Source organism: Canis aureus, chromosome 1 (genome assembly GCF_053574225.1).
Source record: "Canis aureus isolate CA01 chromosome 1, VMU_Caureus_v.1.0, whole genome shotgun sequence".
NCBI classification, from domain to species: domain Eukaryota; kingdom Metazoa; phylum Chordata; class Mammalia; order Carnivora; family Canidae; genus Canis; species Canis aureus.
The window spans coordinates 61,282,625-61,298,717 of record NC_135611.1 but is presented as its reverse complement, the minus strand read 5'-3'; the positions used below and the strand labels follow the sequence as shown (position 1 = coordinate 61,298,717).

The 16,093-nt window shown below is 35.6% G+C and overlaps 1 protein-coding gene and 1 pseudogene across 7 annotated transcripts in view; both read left to right on the top strand.

The window, feature by feature from the left end:
• The window catches only part of TBC1D32 (TBC1 domain family member 32), a 211,104-nt gene that overhangs the window by 98,816 nt on the left and 96,195 nt on the right, over nucleotides 1-16,093 (top strand). For all 7 annotated transcript variants that reach the window (XR_013381762.1, XR_013381757.1, XM_077901391.1 and 4 more), the window contains one exon: nucleotides 4,238-4,326. Coding sequence is in view for 5 of the 7 variants with exons in the window: in XM_077901391.1 (XP_077757517.1) it covers nucleotides 4,238-4,326 (89 nt within the window). In the remaining 2 variants the exon portion in view is untranslated. The remainder of the gene's footprint in view (nucleotides 1-4,237; nucleotides 4,327-16,093) is intronic.
• On the top strand, nucleotides 770-848 carry LOC144289655 (U4 spliceosomal RNA; annotated as a pseudogene).

The window sequence follows — 16,093 nt, the reverse complement described above, 5'->3', positions numbered from 1 at the left end:
ATAAAAGTTCAAGTCACTGCTTGGCAGTTAATAAGCACAATAGAATTGTCTGCTATAATTATCACTAAGTATTTTCTTTTCTAGGTGGTGTTCTCTGTAGGAGGGTACCCAGGACTACCTGTTACTCTATACTGACATCTTCGCCATTTCCCCTTGTCTTTGTATCCTATGGCTGGTCATAACAAATGACCACAAACTGGGTAGTTGGTGACAATAGAAATGTCTTCTCTTACAGCTCTAGAGACCAGATGTCTAAAATCAAGGTGTTAAGAGGGCCACATTCCCTCTAGGGACTCCAGGGGATAACCTTTCCTTTCCTCCTCCAGCTTCTGGTTGTTCCAGGCATTTATGTCTTGTTGGTACATAACTCCAGTTTCTGCTCTCCATCTTCACAGGCTTTCTCTTTCTCCCTCATCTGCCCTAAATCTCCGTTTCTCTCATAAGGACACTTGTCACAGCCTAAGGGCCCACTTGGGGTTAATCCAGGATGGTCTTATCTCAGAATTCTTAATTACCTCTTCAAACACTCATTTTTTTCCAAATAGGGTAACAATTATAAGTTCTGGAGACCAGGATGTGGACGTATCTTTTCTTAGGATCACAATTAAACTCACTATGCCACAAACAGGAGAGTGACCTTTTCTTATACTTCTCTCCTATACAGTGAATGTATACCCCCAAAATTCATGCGTTGAAACCTAATCCCCAATATGATATTTGGAGGTGGGCCTTCAGGAAGAGATTAGTATCTTTAAGAAAAATAGACTCCAGCTTTGCACAATGGCAGTATTGTAGCCATTGAGGTTTATCGAGGTGCGTTTGTTGCTAATTGAAAAAAATAGACTCCAGAGAAGTCTCTTACCCCTTCTGCTATGTGAGGGCACAGTGAAAAGATGACTGCCTATGAACTAGTAAGTGAGTCCTTGCCAGACACAAAAACATATGGTGCCTTGATTTTAGATATATATACATATGTATATGTATATGTTTAGATATATATATATATCCAAAATCAATACATATAATATAATATAATATATATATATATATATTTTAAGATTTTATTTGTTTATTCATGAGAGACACAGAGAGAGAGAGAGGCAGGCTCCGTGTGGGGAGCCCAATGTGGAACTCAGTCCTGGAACTCCAGGATCACGCCCTGAGCCAAAGGCAGGTGCTCAATCACTGAGCCACACAGGTGTCCCAGAAACACAATTTCTGTTGTTTATTTTTTTTTTTAAGATTTATTCATGAGAAACACACAGAGAGAGGCAGAGACACAGGCAGAGGGAGAAGCAGGCTCCATGCAGGGAGCCTGATATGGGACTCAATCCTGGGACTTCAGGATCCTGCCCTGAACCGAAGGCAGACACTAAACCACTGAGCCATCCAGACATCTCAGTTTCTGTTGTTTATAAGCCACCCAGCCTATGCTACTCTGTTACCGCAGCCAGAATAGACTAAGACCCACTTGAACAATCCCAAGGAAAAACCTTAAAGGTTGAGTGTTGTTTGCAGATGTTTATGTGATACCCAGTCACAAGCCTCCCCTAGTGATGCAAGTGTAGGAGGATTGACATTATGATCAACCTACCTATCCCCTATCTTTTACTTATCCCTTTCTGAAGTAAAAAGGGTCAGATAACACACACATGGCCATTGGGACACTTGTAAACAGCAGGCACTCAGGTATATATTTATGTGAATGGATATTCCTTTGTTTTTCTAGTTTTGGTCTCCTGCTGGCATTCTTGATCATTGAATGTATTCTCCAGCAGGACGGTATCCTTTTAAAAGAATTTCAGACTTGTTTTTGTTTTGTTTTTTTGAGTCTTAGGCCTTATTTGCCACTAGCTCGTTGTTAGGAAGATGCTGCTTGATTTAGAAAACTGATTGCCTTATTGACACATGTTCCAGTGCTTAGGAACTGAAGTTCTCCATAAGGCAGGCTTCCCAGGAGGTTCGTTTTCTTCCCTAAGTGGTGATCCATCAATGTAGTCCTCTTAAAGAACAAATTATTTACCGTAACATTTGTTCTCTGAAAATGCATTATCATTGATAGATCACTGCAATCTACTCTTCCATTAGCTTGCTGGTAATACATCCTCTCTTTTATTCTTAAAGTATCTAGTACTTAGATTTGGAACTAGAACTTTATAGAGTTCCAAAGTGTTACTGGCTGTCACAGTGTGAGCTTAGAGTTCAGATAATTGGACGGATTTCAGTCACATTATGCTAGTATCCTACTAATGAAGAGAAATCTATAGTAATCCTTCCAGAAGCTACTGTGCACAGAACTGACAGGCAGATTCTTTTTTCTCAGATAAGAGAAGGCCAGTGATACATAATTCTAGATTAATCTGTGGAGATTTTGGTAAAAACAGTGATAATTTCTTAAATTATTTTAAGCAGTAAAAAGTATTTACCTATTTTAAGAAACACCTAGAAAATAAGTTTCTATTCTATCTATAAGATTACTTAATAGTACCCAGGTACCTGAACAAGTCAAGGAGACCTCCATGGCTCTGTCGCTGTAGCTAATCAGGACTGTCAGAAAAAAAATTAGGAAAAAGAAGAGAGTCGGTAAATTATTGTGAATCTGAATGTGAAGCTGGGAATATGAATGAGTTACTTAGCTCATGTTTTATCATAATGTTTGAAACAAGGAGTGCCCAGCTAAGAAGCAGACAAAATGACAGATTTTAAGATAGCAATCTTTTTATTCTTCATTATTAGGCAGTTTATTTAATGTTTGCTGATTATAGACTCTTGTGCTAAGGATTTGCACATTTTTACAAGGTATGTGTAGGATAATAAATGCATTCCTAAGTGTTAGTTATAAACTTTTATTGTACAAGTTGACTCAAAATTCAGTTTTTACTATGTTTCAATTAGTATTTTTCAGAAGTTTTTCAATTAGTATTTTCAAATTTTGCAAGATTCATTATTTCCTCAACCTTGCAAAGTCATTTCCATGCTTCTTATTCATTTGATGATATGACATATGTACTATCATCCACGTAGACATCTGTAAATGTTACATGACTTCACTGCCTAGCAAAACCTTCCTTTTGACTTAATGGTCACAGAAATGTCTTCAGTTTGAGCTTACTGGATGATAGCAAGTTTCTTGGTCAGGAAAATGAACAACGAGATAAACAAGTATTCATCTATGAATAAATTTCTTAGGCCTAAGCTCAAAGATACACACAAAGCAGGGCATTATAAAAAGACTTTTAGAGAATGCTTGAAGTTGTGTGGCAGGCTTACATTGTTGGACATGGAATGGCTGGTGGCACCTGGGTAATCAGGTTCTCCCTGTACGTGCATCATGATACTTAATAAAAGCCTGGCTACACATTGCAACAACTTGGTGAATCTTTTAAGAGGATATTAATATCAGAATCTTACCCCAAGGATAGTGACTTAATTGGTCTAAGATAGAGCCTAGGCATTGTTTATATATATGTGTGTGTGTGTATGTGTGTGTGTGTGTGTGTGTGTGTGTGTGTGTGTATATATATATATATTTAAAGCTTTTCTGGGTGATTCCAGTGTGTTCAACCAGGGTTGGAAACCACTGATTTACATGAGCAGATACCATCAACAACAAAATCTCAGCTAAATCTCAGCTGCCAGATAAAACTTTTTAGATCCACTGTTCATGCTTCACATTTGTGGATTTCATATTGGTTTTTCAAAGTAGTTTACATTTTTAGCAGTTTGATCACTATTTAGCTGGTTGCATAAGTTGTGCACACAGTACCAGAATGGGGTATAAGTTAGTGATTCTCTACTTTAGCTAAACATGAGATGGCTCATTTCAAGAACTCTGATAAATCTTAATGCTCAGACACACCTAGACCAATAAATTCAAAATCTCTAAGAATGAGGCATGGGATTAGTAATTTTTTTTTTAACTACCTTCTAGGTGATCAAATGTAAAGCCAAGGTTGAGAACTAAATGTAAACAAATCTTTGATTTGGTCTTTCTTTTTTTTTTTTAATTTTTATTTACTTCTGATAGTAACAGAGGGAGAGAGAGAGAGAGGCAGAGACACAGGCAGAGGGAGAAGCAGGCTCCATGCACCGAGAGCCCAACGTGGGATTCGATTCGGGGTCTCCAGGATCACGCCCTGGGCCAAAGGCAGGCGCCAAACCGCTGCGCCACCCAGGGATCCCTGATTTGGTCTTTCTTTACATTGTATGTAGTCTCACTCAAGTCTTTCTTTTTCAGGATATTCTAGATAGACTTATAATTTTGAATTCAGAAGCTAAGATTCGTTCTTTATTCAACTATGAACAATCACACATCTTTGGTCTAAGGTAAGGTGCTAAATTTTACCTGAGGTACATTTTCTATTCTGTAGAAATAGTTAAGGATATGTTCTATATGCTTTCAAAAAGCATTTAAAATGAACTAATTTTTAAAGCATGTTTAAAGGTAAGTTGTAACTTTATAGACAAAATAAATAGCTATTAGGGTTTATATAACAACTTTTGTCTACATTTAGATTCTGTATTATGACCATGTCTCCCACTTTTGTTTAATTTACAAACAAAATGCCCTTTGCATTTTGCAGACTCTTCAGTTTACTTAAGAGTCAGCTGGTTCTTTCCAGTATTTCATGGGACTTGGACTCCTTCTATAATAGACACTTGAAAGAGGCCTGAAAACGCATGATTTGTCTTTTTTTTTTTTTTTTTTTTAAGATTTATTTATTCATGAGAGACACAGAATGAGAGAGAGGCAGAGACACAGGCAGAGGGAGAAGCAGGCTCCTCACAGGGAGCCTGATATGGGACTTGATCCTGGATCCTGAGATCAGGCCCTGAGCCAAAGGCAGACGCTCAACTGCTGAGCCAGGCGTCCCATGCAGGGTTTATCTTGAGGCTCAAATTTTGCTCCTTGATGTTAACCATGACTCCTTAACCTCAGTTTTTCCAAGGTTTAAATATTTTTGGTCATATATAGATCTATAATTTGTTTTTCTATGAATTGCCACTTTTATAAACAGCTGAATTAAAGACATTTCCAGTTTTCATAGGGTTTGTGATTCTTCTCCCTTCCCTTCCCCCCCCCCCCCCTTTCTACTGGCAAAATAACTTTTTCAGGCAATAGGGAGGGAGTCAGTGAGAATACTCTACCTAAGAAATAAAGCAATCACTTTTCTAAAATTAGAGTCTTTGGTGGTAGTGTATATTATACTCAAACTTTTTTTTTCTTTCTTTTTTTTTTTTTTTTTTTTTTACCATTAATAGCTGAATTTCATTTTTGGACTTTTTGGTTCAAAGAAGGTAGGAAAAACTATAGCTATCTTATTTCTTTGAATGGTGTGCCCTTTATGTTAAAATGTATTTTCACATTACATTTTAACTTTCCATGTATAGCATCAGATACATCATATACCAAGCAGTGATGAAGAATACTAGGAAAAAAATCTATTCAGTAGAACTTCTTTCTGCATAGCAAGTATATTTCTGAGTTTTGTAGTTACAGAATATAGATTCTGGCCTCTTCACTGATACAGTGAGTGAATGTCTTTCTGTTTTTTTGTTTTGTTTTGTTTTTTTCCTTGCATAAAGGATGGCATTTTTCTCTAATAATCTTGTTAAAGAATAATAATAGGATTTTAAGTCATGTAAAAAGCTATCTAAGAAGTAAAATGCTCCTGGGAATAAAATATATTAATTTGCATAGCATGTGATTTTTTCGAATGGAGTGCAATATCCAAATGGAGTCATTTTGTTCTACATGAGAAAACTTGACCTTGCATTGTCAATACATCTAATAGAGTTGTGTAGTATGGTGATTTAGATTAGCAACATAGACTATGGAGCCAAGACTAATTGCTCTTTACTAGTTGTGCGAGTTGAGATCTCAGTTACCATCTGTAAAATGGAGGAAAATTATATTATTTTCTTCACAGTTATTATGAGAATTGCCTAGGATAAATTAAAAGAACTTACTAACAGTGCCTGGCTTGTAGCAAGCGCTATAAAAATGTTCGTAATTGATGTAGTAGCAGTAGTACTTCAATTGTTTTTTTATATCTGCTTGCTCTATATGACTTTTTTGTTTGACTAGGAAGTAAATTTTGTCTTAATTCTTTCAGTACCCCAGTAGTCTTCTACATGCTGCCAAGTAATTTGCTATGTTTATAGCATCAGCAATAAGAGAAAGAAAAAGACCAAATCAGTTTCTGAGGAAAAGTTTGTATTTTATTTTTTGTGCTTTTTAATATTTTTTGACAATATGCTTATTTCATTGTGTTTCAAAGTTTATGCTCATAACATTCAGTTGTATTTTTAAGTCATACATTTGAGGTTAGATAATTTACTTTCTTCTACTAATTTCAGTCTAGCATTAGTCATTGGGGCCCAATAGTGATAATTTATATCATAGCTTTGTATTCTATAAATCTCATGTTTCTCTGTGTTTGGATTCTTACCTGTTTCTTTACTTTCTACAGTTGTTTTGTTTCTAATTGTAGCTTTATTGTACTGTCCCTTTAGTAGATCATCTCATGAGTGTATTTGCCTTCTACATTTAGCATTGCATGTTCCACTCACTTTTTCCCCTAGTGAATAAGGGTAAGTTTAAGACAGTTTCTGTAGGTTTGCCGCAACACTTAGATGAGGCTAATTCAGGACTTAATGAATGAAATGTAGATTTTCACTTTTAAATAGCATCATAGTCTATATAAATTTTTGAATTTTAATTTGTTCAGATAGAAATCTTGTATGGTAAATGACTAATATATGAGAAGGTTGCTCCTTTGACTAGCCCTCCTATCTTCTTTGTTTCCACTTCTAGCCTATCCTTTTCTAATTTTGGTATTTGGGTGCAGACATGCCTTCATGTGTTGTATCTTACAGTGAAACACACTAAAAAAGAAATTTCCCTTGACCTCCCATCTCTGAAGTCACTGTCCTGTTTCTCTTCCTCTCACCATAACAAGTAATCTGTACAAACTGTCCCCACTCGCTCACCCCTCTTTACTTCTCAGCCCACTTAGACTTGACATTGACTCTCTACTGTCAGAGTTGCACATCCTGCTCAAGTTGCTTGTAGCTTCTATGCTAATGAATGTAATGAAGTCTTCTCTTTTTTATTCTCCTCTTATTATAACTATCAACATTTGATATAGTGGACCATTTCTTTCTGAGTGAAAGTTCTCTTTGCTTCTGTGACACTTCCATGGCTGCTGTTTTTTTCTCTTTTGCATTCTCTAAGCAGTCTCTGGAATTTGGTGTACTCAGGACTTTGTCCCGGTTGCATTTTTTTCCTTTTTGTTCTGCCTTACATTCATCCACTGACACCTTTGCCTTTAAGTATCCTGTATGTCTGTGGGTGCCCCCCAAATTATATCCCTAAGCTAAATCATTATTCGGAGCTACCAAATTCAAAAAGACAACTCTCTCGTGACATCTCAATTCATACATTTCTCAGACATCACAAACTTAACATGTCTAAAACTGAACTCTTGGAGCTCCTCCCACAAAAACAAACAGAACAGAAACAAATTGTCTGTTTCCATCTCATTAAGTGGCCTAACCAACTATTCAGTTGCTCAGTCTTAAAAAAAATCTTAACTTTTTTTCTTTGCTTTTCAAACAGTGATTTATCTTTATTATAAAGAAATTAAACAACACAGGAAACTAAATTATAATACATGAAGTGACATTCTTCTTAACTCTGAAAGTAACATTATTTTTCAAAAAATTTAATTTCAGTATAGCTAACATACAATGTTACATACTTGTTTCCGGTGTACAATATACTGATCCAGCAGTTCTATAGTTAATGCTCTTCAAATAAGTATAGTCCTAATCCCTTGCACCTATCTGAAAGTAACACTAACATTGAGGAAAATTATTCTGGACATCTTTCTGTATACAGACAGAAGAATAGATATATGGAGATTATTTTATAAAAATGGAATCGTAATATAGTTTCCATTTTAAATTCTAACTGAATTTTATAGAAAAGGAAACTAGTGAGACAGAAGAAATTGCTGAATTTCAAATAACTATTTTTTTACTCCAGGGATTATTATTTCCACAGAGATTCTTCTAGGTTACGAAGAAAAGAGTATGGAAAACATTTCAAGTGGTTTGAACATTATATTTCACTTTTAGACAGTCTTGATTGACTCTCTACTATGAAAGATGAGGACATTAATGCTCTCATTGGCCTCCCACCTTCCCTGTGTCCACCTGCGTTGGAAGGATGTTCTTCTGCCATTTCCTAACCTGCTTCCTGAGTCCTCAATGTTATTTTCTTCTGTACCCAGGAGGGAGATTAAACTAATCTAGGTTTCTTAGTATAGTGACATGAGATATGCAGTACTTCTTTAATATGACTGCAGATTAATATTTATAATTTGTTAGTTTACTCTTCTCTGCTTCATTTACTCTGCCAATATTTATTGAGCACTTGTTATGCACTGTGTTAGATGTAGGGGATGTAATGATGAGTAAATAATATGTGATGCTCATTCTCTTTAACCTTACTATATCTAATGAGGAATAGGTATTATGATAATAAAAAAGTGAGGTAATTAATGCCAAAAAGAAACACATCCTTATAAAGTTCCTCACCTTCCTATTTTAAGTAACTGGCAGTTCCAGACTTCTTTATGTGGCTTTCAGGAAGCTCCATAATATATCTACACCTTTCCTGTATACACTCTTTTCCACCTTGCCTCAGCCTGAACTAATGCTGAGTAGGTTAGACTTCTTAGCTCCTCAAATTCAGTGTTTATTTTTGCCTCTATACCTGTTTTTTTGGTCTTGAATATTGCTTTCACTTTTGTTATCTTATAAAAATTTGACTCATCCTTCAAGACAAGGCTTGCTTTATGAATTACTTCCTCCATAACTTATTATAACACATTTTGATCTTGTCCTTTTACTGCATATCTTTTGCCTTTATGGCCATTCCCACAAATTTAATACTTATTTATCCCCCTGACTAAAACTTAAACTTCCTGAGGAAATATCATTTTCTTTGCCTTCATGTCCATCAGATTGCTAGGTATTTTTTGGTTATTTGGTTAATATTTATTTGCTAAATCTGTTGGTTTTGTAGTTTGTTTAAGAAAGCTATATACATTTATTAAAAAGTTTGGGTACAAATTATTTCCTTGAACATTGTCTTTTACAGACAATGGTTAAGGTACCTTGGGGTTCATATCCTCTCTAATTTATTTTTTTTCCAAAGTTGAGGCTTAATTGAGATATATAATGGATATATATCAGCTTCAGGTTACAAAATGATTCAGTATTTGTATATATTATGAAATGGTCACCACATGAATCTAGTTAATATCTGCCACCATATATAGTTACAGAATTATTTTTCTTCTGATGAGAACTTTTAAGATTTACTCTCTTAGCAACTTGCAAATATGCAATACAGTATTAACTGTAGTCACCATACTATACATTATGTCCCCATGATGGATTTATTTTATAACTGGAAGTTTGTTTTTTACTCTCTTTACACATTGTCTCCACCACCCACTCCCCACCTCTGGCAATTACCAGTCTATTCTCTGTATTTATGAGTTTGGTTGTTCTGGGAATCCACATGTTAGTGAGAACATACAGTATTTCTTTATCTGCCTGACTTATTTTACTTAGTATAATACCTTCAAGGTCCATCCATGTTGTTGCAAATGGCAAGATTTCTTTTTTTTTTTTTTTTTTTTTTTTGTGGCTGAACAGTATTCTATTGTATATATACTACATTTTCTTTAGCCATTCATCCATTGGTGTATGTTTAGGTTGTTTGCTTATGTTGGCTATCGTACGTAATGCTGCAATGAACATGGGGTGCATAACTCTTTCCAAATTCGTGTTTTTGTTTTCAGGTAACTATCCAGAAATAGAATTGTTGGATCATATGGTAGTTCTATTTTTAGTTTTTTAAGGAACCTCCATACTGTTTTCCCTAGAGACGGCACCAATCACCATTCCCACCAAAAGTACAGCCATTCTGATAAGTGTGAGGTTGATATTGTGGATTTAATTTGCATTTCTCTGATAATTGGGATGTTGAGCATCTTTTTATGTAACTGTTGGTCATCTGTATGTCATCTTTAGAAAGATGTCTATTCAGATCCCCTACCCATTTTTTGAATTTGATTTTTTTTTTTTTTGGTGTTGAGTTGTATGATTTCTTCAAATATTTTGAATACTATTAACCCCTTATGATATACGATTGGCATATATTTTCTCTTATTCATTAGGTCGTTTTCTCATTTTGTTGATGATTTCCTTTGCTGTGCAAGTTTTTGAATTTAATATATTCCCACTTGTTTAATTTTGCTTTTATTGCCTTTGCTTTCAGTGTCACATACCCTGGAAACTTTTGGTCCTGCTCATCATGGCTTAGCAGTTTAAGATATTCTTAACCATCCTTAGGTTAGAGGAATGTTATGCTCACGCCTAAATTATTTCAATATAAAAACTGTATTTCATGGAGAAAGAATTATATCATTCAATACTAAAAGTTTTCTATATATGAAACTACAAATTGATTTTTAATTACAGACTCTAGAATTGCATATTTTTAGCAACTTACACAAGCAAGATAAATTCATTTGGGGTGCCAAATTGGTATTTAAATCTTTTTTTCCTAACTTCTTTACCCAAAACATTTTTATGTATGGCAAAAATTAGATCATATTGAGTTTCATTACATTAGAGATAAAATTTAATAAGGTAAAAAGAACTTTTTAAAAACAATTTAGAGCTTAGAAAACAAATATATTTGTTTTTGTTTTATCTATTTGAGCAAAACTAAAGGACTGCTTAAAGGACGAGATTCTGTGTGGCTTAAAATTACTTTCTACTTCTCTCACAGAATCTATGTTTATCTTTTTTGGCAGAGCAGCTAGAAAAGATATTAGTTCATGGTCTATGTTACATCTACCAAACACTGTTTTTTATTTATTGTTAATAAAGTAATAATGGTGTATAGTCTAAAAAGCCAAATTGTATGGAAAAGCATTTAAGAATGAATAGTTTTGGGCAGCCCAGGTGGCTCAGCGGTTTAGTGCAGCCTTCAGCCCAGGGTGTGATCCTGGAGACCTGGGATCGAGTCCCACATCGGGCTCCCTGCATGGAGCCTGCTTCTCCCTCTGCCTGTGTCTCTGTCTCTCTCTTCTCTGTGTATTCTCCTGAATAAATAAATAAAATCTTAAAAAAAAAAAAAAAGAATGAATAGTCATCCTCTACCCATCCTTCTCTACTCCCAAGTACTAGTCCTCAGAGACTACCACTTTCAACTTCTTGAATTGCTGCTGCTTCTTTTTTTTTTTTTTTTTTTTTTTTGGTATTCATTTCTGGATTTTCGAGTAACATGTTTATACTATGTTTTGATTTTTTAAACTTGAGATTTCATTTTGTCTTTAGAGATTTAGAAGCTTAGGATTTAGATGTCCTCTGCTTTCCCTCTCTCCCTACTCTATAGTTTTATCACAAACCTGATTCACTATTAAGAGGTTATATTTTTATGTCTATATAAATATTATTTCTTTATGGACCGAGTAGTATTCTATGACTATATTTTATTTTTCCTAGTACTTTGTTTTTCTTGAAATTAATAATTGCATGATTTTACGCTTCCTTCATTTTTTATATATCTAGTAATGTATGCCTAGACTATCATTAAAAAATATACTGCTGCCTCTGCCACAGTATAGCCTAGCACTTATATAGTTCTTATTATGTCCTAGGTACTGATACTGGTTTCACATTTAAACTATTTCAGAATAACCCTGTGGTATAGGTTCTCTTGTCTCCCATTTTTACAAATGACTCAACTGAGCTATAGAAAAGTTAAGCCATTTGCTTAAGGTGACACAGCTAGTAATTAGTATAGCTGGTATTGAACCCAAATAGTTTGGTTCCAGAGAATGTAATACCTCACCTATAACACTGTAGTGCTTTACAACATAAATGTCAAGGTGCCTTATAGTCATTCTTTCCAATTATGTTTTTATAGTCTCAAGATTTTCACATTCTTGAGGGCAGGGACCATGTCCTATTCACGTTTGGGAAACATACAATAAGCTAAAAGACATCAGGTAATATATTAGCTCTTTTCCTCGTATCACATCCCTTTGTTTCATTTTGTACTGCAGGATCTTTTGATTCTGTGTGTTAGCCCTCTGGGATTTCTCTTCATCATTCAGGGAACTGCTTTTTATTTCTCTTCTGAGCTGAATCCCTTTTTACCCTAGGATCCAATTTCCTGTTTCTTGGTTTACTCTTTTTTTTTTTTTTTTTTTAATGGAGACACTTTCTTAGTAAGAAAGGATGGTGTGGAAGTTTTTCAAGACTCATAAGGGATGGAAAATTCCATAAAATAACTTGAGGAGTTACAAAACAAATGAATAGTTGTAAATGAGTAGGCCAGAGAAGCTAAAACCCAGGGTGACAAGGGGAGGCCTAGAAGCAACTTGTCATGTATCACAACATTCTAGAAGTACTGGGAACCAGAGTTACCAATGAGGATATAAATGGAAGTAGAGGACTAGGTAAAAGTCTAAGACTTTCAATAATAGGGTTGAAATTAAAAGGTTCAGGTTATGTTCTCACATTCTTTCTATTCCTACCCCATTCAGCTGGGTGATGGTTCTTTCTTTTTGGCAGAACATTGGGGGTTTACTTTCTGGAAATCATGAGTCAGGGGTAATTAGTGCAATTGAGAGGAAAGGATATCGTCCTGAAAGGGTTAACTGTTACCCTCTGCCAATTCAAGAGCAATTATTCCATTCTATTTTTCCTTTCCTATTCCTATTATCTCTCTTCTATTCTATTATTCCTTTCCTCCCCAAATTTACTTTTCTTAGCATTAAGAAGACCTATTTTTTCCATTTGCTTAGTTTTCCCTGTATATCTAGCAGTCATATATCTCAAGATGTTCCTATAAAATATAACAATGTCAGATATTTACAGCTTACTGTGGGCCAGATATGATTCTAAGCACTTAAAATATTTTGAGTCATTTAAGCCTCAGAGCATTAAAGCTCCAAACAACAGTGATAACAATAAATGTTCTTTCAGTAGCACATTATAATTTCCCTCCCACAAACAAAAGTGACCTGGTTCTCTTCCCTAACAGGGAGATTTGGAGTCTCTTCAGTGTTAGCATAAATTTCTCGATGATTTTCATTCCCTGTTAGTTCATTTACAGTCACTTATTCATATCCTTTAGCCTATAGACTAAATTACAAATCAACGCCCTATGTAAAATTGGTGGTGAAGGAAATGAAAAAGGAAATTGGTTAATACACAAGTATTTGCTTAAACCAGAGCAAGGTTGAAAATATGGTTAGCTGCTATAGTCCTTGTCTCTACAAGTGGATATGAGGCTCTAGTTCATATTTATAACTTCTTTCCTCTGTAACTCATTCTATTTTCCCTTGATACCCAACCAGACTGAGCTGGTTAGGTTTTTTTTTTTTTTTTTTTTTTTTTTAATCTAGAGGACAACCCAGAGCTTCCTTGGGTTCTTGAGCTTTCTAGTGGTTCTTGAGCCCTAATGGTCTTATCTATATTGAGCTGCATTCGTTTTCCTTAACTTTTACTGCTAGTTATGGCAGTATTAGGAGGTACTACAAAGTGCTCTGTGAACACTATACTTGACTTTCCTGTGTCTCAGTTGCACAGTAGTAGGGTTTTATTTGCGTGTTTGGCTGTTTATGATCATGGTGAATCCCTCTAGCATACAAAGTTACTTTATTTTGCTTATTGGTCTAGGGTTTTGAGGAGCCTCAAAATGTTAGAGGAATGTTGTGGTAGAAGTATAGAAGTATTCTCTTTTTGGAACAATATCTCAAAACTATAGTCTTCTACCCTCATGCTGCATCCTATAGAGTTGAGAGGATGAGAAAACCACAGAAAAATGATCATTTCTACTTCTCCCCCTTAGCTCCTAGACCCATATTACAGTTCTGAGAGAGACAGCACTATATATTGGTTGGTAGTTCAGAGTATCTTGTAGGATAGCACATCAGTTTTGCAAGGTATTGTGTCCTCCACGAGGCCATACTGAGTTTTCAGCACGCCATTTCACCGCTATCTAAGATAAGCCACTTCAGGGAGGTGAGAGTACATTATAAGATCAGTGAATATTGTGTGTTGTTAGTTTCTTGGTCAGAAGTGGTGTTTATGGGTACCGTGACCTTCAGTAAGACATCACTATGTACAGAGTTGGTGAGATCTAGATTTGGTAGAGACTCATGGTGACCATGGATGTCAAATTTCATATCAGGTTTAAGAAGTCATTTAATGTAATTGGCCTGCCACGAGGTAGCTGATTGGTCTCTCCAGACCATGTGCTATATTTTGAGTCCCATGTTGGTCTTTCTCTATTGCAACTTGGGCAGTCTATGGTAACTAGCTAGATCATCTCTGACGAGAGAATTCATGTTGTTTAGATCATGGATATTTCTTATGTAAGTTTGGCTATTGTGCTAAATTAAGCCATGGAATCTATAAAACAGTACTTTTTACCAAGAAACTAACAACAAAAGAAGCACTGACCAAATGTCCACAATATTCACTAGTATTAAAATGTACCTTTATCTCCCCGAAGTAGCTAATCTTAGATAATGGTAGAATGGTATGTTGAAAACTCAGTATGGCATCATGTGAGACATAAAACCTTGCAATACTGAAGTACTATCTTACAAGATACTCTGAATATGGTGTTTTTTAGGTATTGGGTATATGATTTTCCAAAACAAAGTTTTTTATGCATATAACTCTACCTCCAGGTGCAAGTGGTATTTATAAAAGATCAGACTGGCTCTGAGAACATAAGTAAGTTGTATGAACATGTGGCTCACACAATTCATGACTCTACCTATGGCTCCTGGGAAGCTTTCTCTAAGTAGGTGACAAGGGAGTAAGAAAAAACTAAATCTGGTGCTGCATGATATGCTACCTGCTAGAATTGGGCTACTATAGCTTTATAGCTTTTCAGAGGGAAAATTTTGAAGTAGCATGTCTACCTATTTATTTAGTCTGGACAGAGATACGACTTCAGATATTGATATAAACTTATAGGAACATGCCTAATGGCTATCCTGGATGGTCAGGGGCTCAGAGTAAAAAAAGATTGGAAGATTGGTTTAAGAAGATTGGTAGAAGGAGGTATATAGATGCTCCTCTGATAATATACCCAGACTGAGATAATATTTTTGACTCATATCAATGCCCTTGAAGGGGACTCTCTCCTTCTATAAAGGAGGTAAAATAATTCCTTTTGTTGATGGGTCAGCCTCTTTCCTTAGCTACCCTAGTGCTTGCTCAGATGGGCTTCCGAACCAAGTGGCCGTGATGACCAGTGTTGGAGATTATGTTCCTTAAACAAGAATATTTATTTAACAAAGAGAACATGGATTCTCAAAATCATAGGAGATCTTGTGTAAATCTTGTATTGCCCTTGTAGTATCTTATCAGCCATTACTGAGATTTTGATCAACATTGAATCGCTGGACTAAGGGCTCAAGTGATAGATTTTCCTGACTTGGAGCCTGCCTAGGTTTCAGAGCTTATTCCAGCCTTTGGGTCACATAAAGTTGAGGGTTAAGGGTTACTTTATAGGTAGTTCCGAGCAGCACACCCAAATGTGGCAGATACTGCTTCCAGAATTCAGAGAGGCTAAAATTTTGCATTATGTTACTTTCTTCTTGATAAACAGAAGATTCAGTAATGCACTATGCACATTGCATGTGATGTCTTAACATTCTAGGCTACGACAACTTAAGCAACTTAAACTTCACGGAGGTGGCAGACCTCTCAATTTGTTGTTGTTTTTTTTAATGGCTTTTTGTTTATTTTTCTAATTTTTAAGTAAATTCTGTTTAGTTAACATACAGTGCAATATTGGTTTCAGGAGTAGAGTTCAGTGACTCATCACTTAAATACAACACCCAGTGCTCATCACACAAGTGCCCTCCTTAATGCTCATCTCCCGTCTAGCCCATCCCCCGCCCACCTCCTTCCATCACCCCTCAGTTTGTTCTCTGTCTTTAAGAATTTCTTAGGGTTGGGGCACCTGGGTGGCTTA